Here is a 17,265-nt window from a genome sequence, read left to right as displayed (position 1 = left end):
TTTAGCGGTGACAGTAGGTATTTTTATCAGACCTGAAGAAGCTTGAAAGCTTCTCTCACTCAACAGACGTTGTCACAATAAAAGACATTACCTCAACTACCTTGTGTCTCTAGTATCCTGGGATCAACTTGGATACAAGACTGAAAAAGTGAGTATTTTGGTTGCATTTTACTGTTTCCTATAAAACAGAACACGTGTAGGGTAGACTGGGGTGGAGGGGGAGGAAGCAGGAGATTGGGATGATAGAGAAAATTTAAATCAAGGACACCAGGTCACTATGAAAGTTTTCAGAGTGGAAAGGCAGTGGTTAATGATACATAACAAGCAGAAAGTTTTCAGAATCTGTGAGCAGAACTAGAGCAACATAAGAAGAAGACTATTTAAAGGGAAAATTTTGATGCTGTCAAGGAATTTGACACAACAATCACTCTCAATTGCAGTATCATGAAAGCAGATAGCAATGCGATAACAGGAGACAAATGTCATCAGAATACTGCTGCAAGCTACAGAAAGTTTCAACAGATATTCTAGAGTTTACCTACTGTTGGTTTTCCTCATGGCCTGGCCTATTATTGCCATTCACGAGTGCAAGGCTAGTGGGGAATTCAAAATTGCCTCAGTGTCTAACCTGCCAGGCTAACCATGCACATCTCTTCAGGCATGGCAAGACAATAGATGTTCCTAGTTTATGGCCAGATGCAAAGGAAACAAGAACGCCATGTACATTAACCTACATCACATCCTTATACTTACTGACACGAAAGAGCTGAGAGGATGTGGCTATTTCACAGGACATACTTTGGTATGTGCTGAAATGAACTAGTTAGTATATATGGCAAGTGCAGCCCCCAAAGGGACGGAACGAGTGCTTCACAATGTATTTTGATTTATGATGGTCTCTAATGTCCACCAGGAAAAAAGCTTTTACCCTAATGGAGGCAGATGTAAGTACTCATGTAGTCATTTGTTACCTAGAATGGCAGAAGAGTACTACGTAACAGAACTAATAAAATGAAGTAAACTTATGATGGAGGAAAATTAAGAGCAAGTGGCATAACAGAGAATGGAGACTTCTTTTATACTGGTGAATGTATTAAAAGGTGAGATTGAACACTGGAATTTTAAATATACAAATATTAATGTACATTCTGAGTTCTTGAATCTTTTATCACCAGTTGCTGATTCCCTTAAAAGCTAATAGGAGATGTTAAGCAGTACTTGATCTGGCCTTTCAAAGTTAGGGCTGAATTCTCCCCTTTGGTGGAGAAGTCAATGGAAGAGGTAATATTCCAGGTAATTATTTCCTCAGTAGGGAAGGTGTATCATAGAATCATCGCAGAATACTAGGACTGGAACGGACCTCAAGAGGCCATCGAGTCCAGCCCCCTGCCCTAATGGCAGGACCAAGTACTGTCTAAACCATCCCTGACAGACTTCTATCTAACCTGTTCTTAAATATCTCCAGCAATGGAGATTCCACAACCTCCCTTGGCAATTTATTCCACTGTTTGACCATGCTGACAGTTAGGAACTTTTTCCTAATGTCCAACCTAAACGTCCCTTGCTGAAGTTTAAGTCCAAAGCCTCTTGGTCTATCCTCAGAGGCCAAAAAGAACAAGTTTTCTCCCTCCTCCTTATGACACCCTTTTAGATACCTGAAAACTGCTATCACGTTGCCCTTCAATCTTCTCTTTTCCAAACTAAACAAGCCCAGTTCTTTCAGCCTTTCTTCATAGGTCACATTTTCTAGACCTTTAATCATTATTGTTGCTCGTTTCTGGACCCCCTCTAATTTCTCCACATCCTTCTTGAACTGCGATGCCCAGAACTGGACACAATACTCCAACTGAGGCCTAACCAGCGCAGAGTAGAGCAGAAGAATGACTTCTCATGTCTTGTTCACAACACACCTGTTAATGCACCCCAGAATCATGTTTGCTGTTTTTGCAACAGCATCACACTGTTGACTCATATTTAGCTTGTGGTCCACTATAACCCCTACATCCCTTTCTGCTGTAGTCTTTCCTAGACAGTCTCTCCCCATTCTGTATGTGTGAAACTGATTGTTCCTTCCCAAGTGAAGCACTTTGCATTTGTCCTTATTAAACTTCATCCTGTTTACCTCAGACCATTTCTCCAATTTATCCAGATCATTTTGAATTATGACCCTATCCTCCAAAGCAGTTGCAACCCCTCCCAGCTTGGTATCATCTGCAAACTTAATAAGCGTACTTTCTATGCTAATATCTAAATCGTTGATGAAGATATTGAACAGAACCGGTCTTAAAACAGACCCCTGCGGAATCCCACTTGTTATACTTTTCCAGCAGGATTGAAAACCATTAAGAACTACTCTCTGAGTACGGTTGTCCAGTCAGTTATGCACCCACCTGCCAGTAGCCTCACCTAAATTGTGTTTGCCTAGTTTGTTTTATAAGAATATCATGCGAGACCGTATCAAATGCTTTACTCAAGTCCAGGTATACCACATCTACCGCTTCTCCCCTATCCACAAGGCTCGTTATCCTATCAAAGAAAGCTATCAGATTGGTTTGACATGATTTGTTCTTTACAAATCCATGCTGACTGTTTCCTATCATCTTACCACCTTCCAAGTGCTTGCAGATGATTTCTTTAATTACCTGCTCCATTATCTTTCCCGGCACAGAAGTTAAGCTGACTGGCCTGTAGTTTCCTGGGTTATTCTTATTCCCCTTTTTATAGATGGGCACTATATTTGCCCATTTCCAGCCTTCTGGAATCTCTCCTGTCTCCCATGATTTTCCAAAGATGATAGATAAAGGCTCAGATACCTCCTCTATCAGCTCCCTGAGTATTCTAGGATGCTTTTCATCAGGCCCTGGTGACTTGTAGACATCTAATTTTCTAAGTGATTTTTAACTTGTTCTTTTTTTATTTCAACTTCTAACCCTACCCCTTTCCCACTAGCACTCACTGTGTTAGGTATTCCTTCATCAGACTTCTCAGTGAAGTTCGAAACAAAGAAGTCATTAAGCATCTCTGACATTTCCAAGTTGCCTGTTACTGTTTCTCCCCGCTCACTGAGCAATGGCCCTACCCTGTTACTGGTCTTCCTCTTGTTTCTAATGTGTTTATAAAAAGCCTTCTTGTTTCCCTTTATGCCTGTATATTGTGGGCAAATGGTTTAGTCTCCTAACTGTGTAGATCCTGGGAAGAAAACAAGCTCATGAGCTGAAGAGGCAAAAGCTGTCTCTGCGGCTCTCACAGTTGCTCTGCGGAGTCCAACACAGTTGCTCAATGGGCCAAATTTCCAGATAGTTAAGACTAAAGCAGACTGTAAAGAATTTCAAAAAAGATTTCACAAAACTAAGTGATTGGGCAACAAAATGGCAAATTAAATTTAATGTTGTTAAATGTAAAGAAATAGGCATTTGAAAAAATAACCTGAACTATACATACAATATGGTGGGGGCTAATTTAACTACAACTAATCAGGAACAAGATCATGGAATTACTGTGGATAGTTCTCTGAAAACATCCATGCACTGTGCAGCGGCAGTCAAAACAGGAAACAAGACGTTTGGAATCATTAAAAAAGGGATAGTTAATAAGATGGAGAATATGTTATTGCCCTTATATATAGCTATGGTACGCCCACATCTTGAATACTGTGTACAGACAAGGTCACCTCATCTCAAACAAGATATATTGGCATTAGAAAAGGTTCAGAAAAGGGCAACTAAAATGATTAGGGGTTTGGAACAGGTCCCATATGAAGAAAGATTAAAGAGGTTAGGACTTTTCAGCTTAGAAAAGAGGAGACTAAGGGGGGATATGATAGAGGTATATAAAATTATGAGTGGTGTGGAGAAAGTGAACAAGGAAAAATTATTTACTTGTTCCCATAATACAAGGACTAGGGGATACCAAACAAAATTAATGAGCAGCAAATTTAAAACAAATAAAAGGAAATTCTTCACACAGTCAAAATGTGGAACTCCTTACCAGAGCAGGCTATGCAGGCTAGAACTATAACAGGTTTTAAAAAAGAGCTAGATACATTCATTGAGGTTAGGTCCATTAATGACTATTAGCCAGGATGCGTAAGGAATGATGTCCCTAGCCTCTGTTTGTCAGAAGCTGGAGATGGATGGCAGGAGAGAGATCACTGTTTGGTTCACTCCCTCTGCGGCACCTGGTATTGGCTACTGTCTGCAGACAGGATACTGGGCTAGATAGACCTTTGGTCTGACCCAGAATGGCTGTTCTTATGTTCTTCATGAACACGCAGCTGTGTGTGTTGCATCTGACAAAAGTGGATCTTTGCCCACGAAAGCTTATGTTCCAAAGTACTTGTTAGTCTATAAGGTGCCACAGGATTTCATGTTGTTTTTGAAGATACAGACTAACTCAGCTACCCCTGTGATACATGCACACAAAGTACACTATGAGTTTGCTGGTGAAAATTGTATCAGTGAGATGTGCAGGTAGGTGATAGCCCATCCAAGTGTACATGTGTACAAAACTGGGCATGCATTAGTGAAGGCCACTTTAGGGAGCCATTGAAATATAGTTCCCAAATGTGATGGGGTCAAGGCAGATGGCCACCAGAAAGTAACAGAAAGAAGGTGTATTAGCTCCAGCTTAAATAAGTCCCTGTTTCCCTTGTAACCAAACAAGGTCTACACAGGGAGGCAATCCAGAACAAGCTGATGTAGTTAGGTTTGACTGGGACACTTGGAGAGAATTAAGGACCAGCTGGAGGTGGTTAAATGCCTCTCTAGACAGTTTAGCAGTGCACCAGGAATGGTAAGAGGAGGTAGGAGAGCAGGAATTGTAGAGGTGTCAGTTGGGCATCTTGCAGGTACAGAGGTGAGGAGAAGGGAGTGCCCTGCCCAGGGAACAGCCCCTTTGAGTCCCAAAAGTCTGAGAGATAAACACCAGGTAGAAGGGGAGAGACTGAGTTAAAAAATCTAGTTTGTTACCTTTATGTCTGGAGAGGCCACCAGAGATTAAGAGGTTTTCCCCTTCCCTTTTCCCCTTGCTATGCCAATGATGAGAGTGGCTAAATCAGGCTATGGTTTGACCCTGAAGTAAAAGGGTTAGTCTCAGAGCTGAGGAGAGCAATTAGACTCGGAAAGATAATACTCAGTTTACCGCTAACTAGAGTCGCAGGACCTACTGTAAGAAATTAGCTTTGTCACAATATATTAATTTATACTGCACCATCAGTATGTGTGGTATTTTATAGAGACAAAACACAGGTTGGTTAATTATAGGGTTACTAATTTAATGGCCTAATTATAACGATCAGGTTAACTGAATTATTACTTCATTATTGCTATAATATGAAAGGCCCCTTTGGCTGAGAGTGATAGGATATGGGGCCTTTCACCGCTAGGCTCTCAGTTGGACTATAGCCAAGTATGTGGATGACTGAAGACTTAACAGCTGTCTTGTGTGAAAGGAGTTAGGGTTGTCAGTCCAGTACTAAGTGGACATACGTCAACAACACAACTGGCATTTGAATTAATGCTAATAAGCCTCCCGTAAGTGTGCAAACTGAGGGGGGAACATATATGTCTTGGCTGTAAATTAATAGCATTGCAGATTTCTTTGATTCACCTGCAGTTGGTCACACTCTGCATTTTCTTCCTGGGAGGGGATGTGACTCTTCACTAGCCTATAGTAAAAGCTTTAAAAGCTTTATTTTTAACCTGTTTTTCTTGCTTCTCTTCTTCCCTGTTTTCTATCCATTCCCCTCTAATTTTGGTTGCATATTTTGTTCCCTTTCTCTTTTCTCCATTGTGCATGTGGATCACTGCAGGACTGCAGCCAGACATGGAGCTTTTGGAGGAGATGCAGCTAAGCTTAAAATGCAGAGATCAAAATTCAGCTTCATTTTGCTGTAGGAAGAACATAATAGACTGAAAGGAGCAAAGCACAAAAGTAGAAGTGAGGGAGTTGGGGAGATACAATATAAAAATCATTGTAAAGAAATGTTCTAAGGGAGCTGGGGCCATCTCCTGTTATACCATAAGTGTCAGCACACCTGGGAGCTCAGGGCAAGGAAGGTATGTCCTGAAAAAAAGCTCTACCAAGGGCATTATTCAAACAAAGATTGGTAAATATTTTGTTTGTATGAGGATAAATGAAAGGGTCATTTACCCCTACAGTTCTCCAGTGTAGCCCTCCTTTTATTGCCCCCTTTATACCAAAATAAGACAAGACATAAAAGGAAGGCACGTGTAAAAGCACTGCATTCTGAATAAATACACTGTGTACTGGAAAATGAAAATGAATAAATAGTAATAGCTATTAAAAACTTGACCCATTAAAACTGATCAGTACACGAAAGCAAAATTACTTGAATGTTATATACATAACACAGGTGAAGCTCTGTTTTCAAACAGACTCATTGACCCAAACACACAAAGTGCAGAAACCAAGGGTGTTAAGCTTTCACTGAAGTCATGGGGATTACTCATATGCTTAAAGTTCAGTACCTGCTTCTCTCTGTTTTCTCTGGACTAGACACGACATTTGGATGCTCAGGTTGGAACCTGATACCTTATTTTCAGCTTAAAGTCTTACTAAAGCTTGACTAAAGTGCACATGGGTGCCTTGATGCCTGTATGACCACTTGAAAAGGTTCAAGATCACGAACACTTTGTGAAGCTTTAAATTTACAAAAAGGAGGCACGAAATTCTTATAAAATCCTAAATACCAGCAGTGGTTATATAGTGTGGCAACTGCTGGGTAACTTTAATCAAGGTTATGGGAATAGCAAAGAAATATACTGCATATGCTCATGTCACTCAAATACCAAAATGATAATTAAAGAATTAATAACACCTTGATGCCCATGACAGGGACAAAGTAGGCTGGCCCCTGTGAAAAAATACTACACCTCTTGAATATACTCAAGTTCTTTGAAAGTCTTTCCACATGATAGTGGATAATGGAAAACTGGATGACATGATATAATTTATATAGAATTTCAAAACGCCATTGTAACTTATTCACAAGAGGCTATTAAAGAAACTTGACTACCATGGACTAAAAATTGGCTAGTAAAATAAATAGTGGAAGAGAAACCACGTGTTTCTTCATGACAAACGATTCACAGTTGGATTCCCTAAGGATCTGTAGTATGACTAGTTTTTTTTAAATCCGTACAAATGATCTGCAAAGAAAATGACATGACAAACATCTATAAAGAACAAAATTTGGTTAGTAAAAAGTAGAAGAGATTGTGAGTAGAGAGCAAAGATATGTGAATTGGCTACACAATAGCAGATAAAATGCACAATGGAAGGAATTTGAATTACTTATACATATTGCTGGATTCTAAATTAACTGTAACTACTCAGCAAAAAGACTGGAGGGTCATTGTGAACACCTCAATGAAAACCTCTGCTTGGTGTGCAGCAGCATTCACAAAAGCAAACAATGCTAGGCAGTATAAGGAAAGGAACAGAAAATATTAATACTGAAAACAGTATAGTGCTATTGTATCTGTCAGCAGTACACCCTCACCTAGGATACTCTCTTCAGTTCTGCTCACACTGTCTCCAAAAATATCCAGCAGAAACAGAAGGAACCAGAGAAAGGCAATGACAGCACAGTAATGAGAAGCATGGAAAGACTTCCATATGGGGAAAGACTGAAAAGACTGGCACTCCTTGACTTATTGAGCTGACGCATTGTAAACTGGTTGCTCCTATTTACCTTTTCACAGAATATAAGAATATTCAACCAATATAAAAGTGAGAAACTGATAACATGAAATACACAACACATGGAAATTAAACCAGGGATCAGTGACAGCTTAGTACAATTTACAAAAGCTCTATGGGCAAGAGGAAACTCCACAAGTATGTTGAACAGGATGATTTTTTTTAACAAGGGCTATAAATTTCGTTTGCAGTGGCATAAGCCAACCACTAACCACAGGTGGTAAGAACTGAATTGCCTCAGGACAGGTTAATATAAATTGTCTACTACAGGTTTCCTTGTACTGTCCAGTGAAGTCTTTGCTTTGTACCTTCCTATGAATCAAGTCACTGTAAGAGACACAGTCTTCTGGTTTCATCTGGAATGGCAATCCTGAATGACTACCTCAGAAATGTTACTAGTAGCAGTGAAAAAATACCTTAAAATTACTCACACGTATTTTCACAAAGTTTAGGCAACAAATTTAGTACTAGGATAGTTTCCAGGATTCTGCCTTTTCTGACAAAATGTCAGGGTTTTACATACCCCCACTGTCCCCCCCCAACTATTTCTCAGTATCCCTCCCCCACAAACACCTGTAAATAAAATACACCAGAGGGGTGTGTGAGAAAATCCACGTTGCCTCACATAACTCAGTCGGCAAAGGGAGTGAAGTGAAGAAGTGGATGGATGGGAAATTGTACAAATTGAGTGGAAACAGTCTGGACCTTTTTCATATGATTATTACTCATGCAGCAGGACAATAACTTTTCCACAAATGGGGCAACATTATCAATTGCCACAGTTAAAACTCAACAGAAAGGATTGTTGCTCTTTAAATCACATACCAATTCCATTCACAACAGGCACGTCATTATTAACTTCCAACATTCTGGGCAAATCATGTTCTCCATCATGGCCATTTAAATCCACGTTTTGTTGTTGTGAGCCATTCCCAAAATGTCTAGAATCCTTCTCGTGACTAGCATCACCATTCTGTAGGCCATTGTGAGGCTTTTTCAGGGGCATGATTTGTAAACCACTAGGTGTAGTTCGGTAAGTCACGGTTTTAGCAGCTCTGTCACCAGCAGCTGCCGGCTTTGCTGTGTACCCTCTTTTCTGTTTTTGAAGAGCTGGGTTAATTCGTTTTCTTTTATGTGTTGACCCTTTGGCCTTCCCAGAGTCAGGAGGTCTGTGTGATATTTTCTCAATAGATGACCCTCGGCTTTCACGTAAAAATTTGGGTGCACTGGTTTGTTTCCCATGTTTTGCTCGCTTTTCTCTTGTGATGTGTAGTCCGTTGAACTCATCAATAAATTCCTCACAATGCAAAAGGTGATGTTCAGGTTCCCAGGTGTCCTCGTTGCTTCCGTAGCCTTTCCACCTAATAAGATACTCCCATTTGCCCTTTTTGTTCTTCCTTTTGTCAACAATCCTTTCAACCTAATAGAAAAAGAGGAGATATTATTAGCTGTTAGAAAGAAAAACAATTCAGTCGTGAAAAACATTTTAGAGCCTGGTCCACCAATGGCCCTTTACACTGCCAGAATCAGGTCCCTAATGTGAATATAAACTGATACTGCATTCTGGCACTGAACATTTTATACAGTCTTGGCAGGCTAATCAAAATTTTTGCCAAACAGATCAAATATATCCTCATTCTTTAGAAACCGCTCCCATCCCTCCCTACACATACAGTCGTATTGGATCCTCAGTAGACCCTGGGTAACAGTTGATGTAGCTTATCAGACTCCAGCATATAGTGTTTGTTATTTCATTTATGTAGTACAGCTAAATATCCTCCATTTGACAAAAAATGTTCATAAGCAGATCTGGCTGCATATACAGAAGGGAATAGCTGGCCCTAACTCAGGGAAAATATGAGACTTACGACCAGAAAAGACTGTTTGTTACGACTGAAACTGCTTATCTAAAAGGAGACCCTAATGTCATCCTCCTCAGCTGTGTCTCCCATTGAAAAAAGCTAAAACATTTTTTTGCTGCACTCTTCGTACACCGAACCTCTATTCTGTGGCTCGGGAAGTGTGGGTTCTATTACTACCTGAGCTATATGAACTGCTGATATGTCATCTCTGACACTATCTTGCAAAGAAATTGTGCTAAATTATATGGTCATCCTGTGTATTGAGGGCCACATTTTCAACATTGCATGTGCACTTTTATACTTGACAGCTCTCCTAAACTCAAATTTCTCTCTGCATGCAGTGATTGCACTGAAATTTGTGCACACACACAAGTGTATGGGAATTTAGAACATTTATTTTTGAAAATCTGGCTTCTGAGGACTGATACTGAAGTGAAACTAACCAATTTGCATTTGAAACCAAACTTAATTCAGTTTTCTAGATGTGTGAAGTGGAAGAATAGGACTGGTAGGGGGAAAAAAATGAAATAGCTACTCAATGCAACAAGTTCTATTGCTCCCCTGTCATGAAAAGTCAGTGTGTTAACATGCACTATGCCACTTTCCTCAACTTATTTTCACTTATTCTCTCCAAAAGAAAATTCCTGCTTAACAGTTATCTACAATTCGTTTCTGGAGATATCTAGTGTTAGCTCCTTAGCTACCTTTGACACTATAAAAATATTCATCTGAATTCATTTTGCACATATATATACTAATTTGTTTGCACAATTAGATTTTTCCATGTGCATAAATTGAGGCCCTCAAATTCTAAAGGCATGATTTAAAAAAGCATACTGAAAAACTGCTGACCAGAATACTTGCCAATAATAAATTCTAAGAAACCATTTATGTTTCTGTCACACTGAGCAAACTTCAGGCTGTTAATCTACTATGTATTTTAGAGAGTTTGTTTGTTTAAGAACTCACCCAAACCATAAGAGCTAGGACCACCAAAATCTGCTTCATCTTACCCTAATTTACAGCAAAGTAAGGGTTTTGTGGTACCAGAAAAATGGGATGTACTTGGAATGGGATTCCTTCTGATAAAACCTCACAGAAAAGAATCACCAGGCAGATGAAAGGGGCTGCATGGGGGCGTGCTGCCCCCTCTGCCCTGAGCTTTCCACCCCTAGGTGCCCTTTCAGGAGGGTGGTCTGAAGCTCCCCCTGCCAGATTCATACAGGGATTCTGCTGGCTGTTCCCCTTCATCACTGTTAAGGAACAAGGGGAAAATGCACAAACTTAATTGAGTTAAGGGCCTGAACAACGTTGAGTAAATGTGCTAGTGAATAATAATATAATCAGGCTTCTACTTCTACCTGCATTCTTCGGTGGTGCTTCAGTTTAATATATTAGACATCACACTTATAATGAGAGGGTGCATGAAATCACTGAAGGAGCTGAACATCAAGAGATGATGATTAGAAAGGAAAAAGCTAGTATTTATGCATTTTAATAGGCAACTACGAGAAAGGGAATACAGATTAAGAACAGGATGATCCAAGGAATTGAGTCTGAATTTTCATAGTTTTAAATAAAAAATAAATATACAATTTACTTAGTATAACATCAATAGAATCCTGAAGGAAAGAGATCCATTTTGAGAACAGAAAATAATTCATTAGATTTACCACAATTACACCTAGAGTGCAACAACACTCATTATCAGTGACTGAGTTCTGTTTATTAAAAGGTATAAAACAAGTGTCCAGTGCTTTTCCAGATGAGATCTGAAACAAGTCCCACATACTTTTATCCATTCCCAGATTAAAATTATGTTGAAATGTGGTAAAGGTCAACAGTACATATTCATAATTTATGTTAAGATACATTACATGGCTATTGTAGGGATCCCCAAGCTAAGCATTATAAACCCACAGAATCCAGATTCAAGGTTAAATTTGGGGAGAGGAGAATGTAAACATCTTAAGTTATGGAAATGCAGTTAGGATATACAAACAACCTTAACTCTGCATTACACCATGCAATAAGCATAAGGTGACCATTAAGATATTTTACTGTCTGAGGTCTAGATTAGCTTAAATTGGGGTTTTAAAAGACACAGTTTTTTCTCTTTTCCCTCCACATGATGAGATTGTACTAGCAAAAACATGATCTCCAATGTCACTGGTGATCTGCCAGTATCCCTACTACACTGGCTTCAGGTCAGAGAATGGTAGAGGTAGATGACTTCAGCTTGGCTATTGAGTAGGACAGTACATCCACAGTCATCCTGTTGGACCTCTCAAAGGCATGTAGTAGTACTGATCACCACAAACTACAGTTCCACCTCCAAGAGGTAGTAGAAATGTAGGAGGCACCTCATGGCAGTGTGAGGATGAGAGGGTAGTGAGGTGAAATTGTTCCTCCATCTCTGCTCCACTCACCTGTGGTATCCATCTCAGCTCATTCCAATCTTCTGTCTTATTAAAGATCTACAGACAGCCACTGGGAAAACTGGTGAAGCAGCATCTCCTTTACACTGAATACAACGGTACCATCACCAGCTTTCTCAAGTCAATGGTGAAGAGCAGCTGGCTAAAGCTGGATCTAGGCCAGGTGGAGGCAACTTGTAGTGAAAAGAAACAGCACTTAGAAGAACTAACATCTTTCATAAAGTCTAATCTTAAAGACGTCTGCCCTCTGATTTTTAAACTACCTTGAAGCCTTGTGATCATGCTGAATGTAATGTTACCAGATGTCTACATGACACTAGGTACAACCCTCGCCCCCAACCTATTTCTGTTTGTGGCTAGCAAGAACATTTACTATCAAATTATGGAACGCAGTCTGTGGTCATCCACATGTTCATGACCTTGATTACTGCAACGCACTATGTCAAGGAAAGAAGCAATGTGTCCTGGAAAAACTCCAGATGGTACAGGTTGGACCTCCCTGGTCCAGCACTTGACCAGTCATGAAGGAGAGAGTTTTTTGGACCTGGAGAGGTCATTGCTGGCCTTTCTGCTGCCAGCCTCAAAGTTCTCCCAGGAGGTGAGGGGGCCACCAGCCTTTGAGTCACAGGGCTCCCCTACCAACTGTGCTGCTGGCCCCAGCTGTTCTCCTGGCCCTGGCTGCTCTCCTGGCCTGCAATTGATTGGGACTCTCTACTTTTCATGAGCCTGAATTTGCACTATATTGCATCTGATGAAACAGATCTTTGCTCATGAAAGCTTATGCTCCAAAATATCTGCTAGTCTATAAGGTGCCCCAGGACTTCTCATTCCTCTTTGGAGTGCTGCTGTGCCCTTTAAATATATTCAGAAGAAGCACAGAAGTGCTTCAGCTTGGAAATGAATTTCATATTTGTTCCCCATCACATCTTTCAGCAGGGTACTTGTGTTTTAGCAAAAACAATGATTCTCTTGGCCCCTCAAACACCTAACACATTTATTTTGGCATAAGGTTTTGAGGCTGGAACCCACTTTGTCAAATGTAACATGCATCGTCACATGGTGCAACTTCCACCATTTTCCTTCAACCTGAAGTAAACATCAACAGCATGAGTGGACATATTCTTTTCCCAAAATAATTGGTTTTAATTTCTACTATGTCAGCTGAAAAATGCTCTATAACAATGTTGCATTTGCTATAAGCTTTCAGAAATTAATTGGAATTTTTCTTAAGAAATAAATCTAACACTTGTGATTAATGGAAATGATATTTTAGTTTTTCTTCCACTTTCATGTACAATTTCCATTCAAGTAGCCTGTACAGAAAGATCTGTTACTTCTGTTTATTCTCCATATTTCCCATCAATTCACTCTTTAATGAAAAATGAATAATACTTGCAAAAAGCAGTCTTGGCAGTGTATGCGGCCCTTTGAATGTATTATATTTGGTGTGGGAAACTAGATTTTTAATTTAATTTATAAAATGACATTAACCAATTATGGTATAGTCCTCGCTTTTATAAGCACAGTGCATTAGAAGTTTCATAGTTAAGAGTGTTGGGAGTTTACACGTCAGTACAATACTTCCTAAGACTATACTATAAGCATGCAAGCTAATTCTGGGAAAACCAAAAGGTTACAAAATGTGTACTTAGAGAAGAAATGAATCTATGACCTCTGTGGAAATGCATTTATAACACTACTTTTTGACTTTTAAGTGTGGATAATTCTTAACCTTAGCAGTAGTCTCACCTATATAGTTTAGGAGGAATGACACAAATAAAATACAATCTTTTTGATTAAACATATATATGCGGGGACAATATTAGTTTCAGATCATGAAACAATGGTACAGAGCTGCAAAACTTTGTAAACTAAAATGGGAACACAGAATTTGTAAATGCAATTAATCACTGCCTGAGGAGAAAACCAATTAAATGGAATTACTGAAATTGCACAAGTCAAGTTTATGAATGTTCATTCTTGAATTTCTATATATGGGGTCTCCCAAATTTGTACTTCATGGACTGTTGAGCAGAGATTATGCATACTGCATATACAGCAAGCACATTTTGCTCATTAATAAAAAGATACTTTGAGAAGCATACAAATACAGAAGGAGCAAATCAAATTCCAAAGATATTGTGGCTATAACCCTTAAAAATAATTTTTGTCAAATCAATGACTTCAACATGCATTGGTGTATAATTAAAGCACTGTGCACACAGTCACAATTCAGATAATCAGATTTACACAGCATATATAAAACTCTTCACATTTCCAGCAAGACCACAAATAATTCAGGCCACCTAATAAAGGAAATGAATCACCTTTCCAACAGGATATGGTTGGAAGATTACACACCTAAATTCGAATTTCCAGACTGAGCAGAAGAAATCACCTCTTTTCAGACCACAATATCTGCCCATGGACAGATGCTCTAAATAGTAATCTGTGACACCAAAACAGCTTCTGTCAATATGCAACAGTGTGCAATGTGGAGGAACAGACTGACTTCCTGGCATGGACTGAGATAACTACCTTTCATTACTCTGAGTTACAGTACTTGCATGACTTTTGTGTGTGTCCTTCATTTTGACTTTTGAACCCATGTTGTGTGCCAGTATGCTGTAAGAGATGGAAAGGGCTTATGCAGAAATGCTCAAGTAAGGAAACAGATACAGACCATTTGATCCGACATGCCTGCCTTTTAAAAATTCATTACTGTACTAACTTCCTGCTTTTTCCACTCTATCACTTACAGTCCCTCTCTTCTTCAGAGGTGTCTCATGAATTTTGCTTCTATCACCTTCCTTTGTAACTAATTCACATATTTCTGACCTTTTGATTTAATTTACAGTAAGCTGATAGTCAAAACTCAGAGACATTGTGTAGTAAAAATAAAGGACCATTTCTTTAAAAATGCTCAGCTCACACATAAAAAGCAGTGGGAACATCTCAGTACTGGGTCTATTTTGAAAATCCAGCACAACATTGAAAAACTAGAAGAGATCCTGTGACCCAACTGCAAAAGCCCTGTCTACTGAACCTGCACAAGGAAGTAAAGGAGAAAAGATACATACCTATGAATTTATAAAAGTAAATGTACTTGTTTTAAATCACTCTCCGACAGAGCTTCAACAGACATCTTCAGGGAAAAAGTTCTACTGCTTCCCCTTCCTAGCTTCTTTTCTAGGCTTACCAATTTCTAATCCTCCGGAATGTCTCCTGTACTGAGTAGACTTTCAAAATGCGCATTAAATGTTTGCTGGTTTACCTGCTCTCTACCTGCCCTGAAGGCTACAAAGAATACTCATAATATAAAAGAGAAACAATGGAACCGCAAAATGGTATTTGGAAACACATGAAATGTTTCTATATAGGTACTGCTATGAAGTTTGTGGCAGCATATGCCTGGGAGGAAAGTAGAGAGTGGGCAAAGGAGAAGTCACCCACCATTTTAACAACTGCATCAGGACTGGAAGTTGACACTCAGGAGTCATGAGAAGTTTTCATAAGCAAAGATTTTTTTTTCAGGGGCGGTCTTCACTCTTATGGTGTACCTGGATTTGTGGTCCTGCCAAGGAGTATAAATATTGGAGGAGTATATTGTACAGTAAACTTGACACTGTGTCAGTATAGTTTTCTCCCTTTCTTTGTGTCAGGAATCTCCTATTTTTTTTTTGAGGTTGAAACACTGGCCAGCTCATCTTTATACAGTTTACACTACAGAAAACTTCAGCTCACAGCTTGTGAAACATCTACCTCCCCAAATGCAACTATGGCTGTTCTACACATGCTCACCTCTATAGCTGCCTCCCGCATCTTTTCTTAGAAGCCCTACCACTATCTGAAATATAATCTCCTTAATACTGAACTCATCTTGTCTTCCAACTGCTCTCCTCTGTCTCTTTGTACTACTTCTTTCTGACAACAGCCATTATGTTTCCTGTCTTCATTCCCATCAGCTCAGTACAATCTTCTCTCTCTTTTTCTGTCCTTCTCTAACCATTTCCAGTTTCTTACAAGGTTCAATGCTTCTTCCTCTCTGATATGTTTTTCTTGCTGTCTCTCCTTCCAATACCAATTTTCATTCTCTTGTCTTCTTTCACCTCCATTACTGCAACCTTCTCCTGGTCTGATCTAATTGCCTTTCCCTTCTCCCTATGCCAGTTTGTCAAAGTACTGGCCGTGTTCAAACCATATTCCTCTCCCTAACGTTAGGGGGATTTTCTAAGTCACTTGACTGCATTGGTGCTTACAACACACATTCACATGCTTCACAGAAGTCCATAGTGCCATGGAGCCTTTCCCATTGGGCAGGGTCCATTTAATTTCAAATGCAGATAAAACTTCCTAATGGTACAGGTTGGACCAACCCGCTTCCTATCTTTTGTGGATTTTAATTTTGTCATCAATGTTTAGCAATGTCTTGCTAGCTGGGCTCTCATCCAAAAGCCAGCACAGAAGGTTCCAATGTATATTCCAATAAAAGGCAGATTCTTAATGCAGTGTGTGGATTTTGAAATTCCATCTGCCATTAAATTGTAAGAATTAATATTTAAATCATTAAAGGAACACTGCCAAGGCTGCAAGCAGTAAAAAAAAAAAGAGACCTACCAAGCTTTTACTTGTGGTATACATACTGTAACACCACCCATGGTGAAAGTACTGTGTTTGCTAACTATTCATCTGAGCAGTCAGGGTAATGAAATATACAAGAATCCTACTGTGGAAGAAGGAAATTTTTGTACAATTCAATATTATGACTACTCTCAAAGACAGAAACAGAAAAGAGGAGTAGAGAGATGACAGGACATGCACATTTTTATGACAGACACTCTCTCTCTCTGCCTTGAATGTTTTGTTGATAGGCTGCTTAGCAGAGCAGCTGGTAACCAGTGCTCCCTGCAAACTGAGTGCTTGGTCAGCCATCTAGGACAAATTCAGATGCTGCTCAGCTGATTTGCAGAGTGCCCACAGCATATGGCGGTACACATTGCACATGTCTTGGTGCACATAAAATTTATTCTGGCCATGGATAGAAAAAATTAGAGGTAACACTGTTGGTAACTCTTACATTTATTATTTTTAAGCAACACTGAGATTCTCCTTTTGGAAAACGTTAATTTTTTTCCGGATTAAGAGCTTGGGTCATTAGGAATATTTCTTGGCTTTGGATAGATTTAATTTACATAGACAACTTTAGTTGTACGTAAAAAGATTAAAAGATAGACAACTCCCTT

General features: G+C 39.4%; 1 protein-coding gene across 1 annotated transcript in view; it reads right to left on the bottom strand.

Annotated features, from left to right (window-relative positions):
• CDYL2 (chromodomain Y like 2) overlaps positions 1-17,265 on the bottom strand; it is a 94,204-nt gene that overhangs the window by 35,221 nt on the left and 41,718 nt on the right. The window contains exon 2 of the mRNA XM_075008812.1: positions 8,548-9,142. Coding sequence (XP_074864913.1) covers positions 8,548-9,142 — 595 coding nt within the window. The remainder of the gene's footprint in view (positions 1-8,547; positions 9,143-17,265) is intronic.

The sequence above is a fragment of the Carettochelys insculpta genome, chromosome 14 (assembly GCF_033958435.1).
Source record: "Carettochelys insculpta isolate YL-2023 chromosome 14, ASM3395843v1, whole genome shotgun sequence".
Lineage (NCBI taxonomy): Eukaryota > Metazoa > Chordata > Testudines > Carettochelyidae > Carettochelys > Carettochelys insculpta.
Note: the sequence above shows the minus strand (reverse complement) of the source record. Positions and strands in the feature narration are given on the sequence as shown.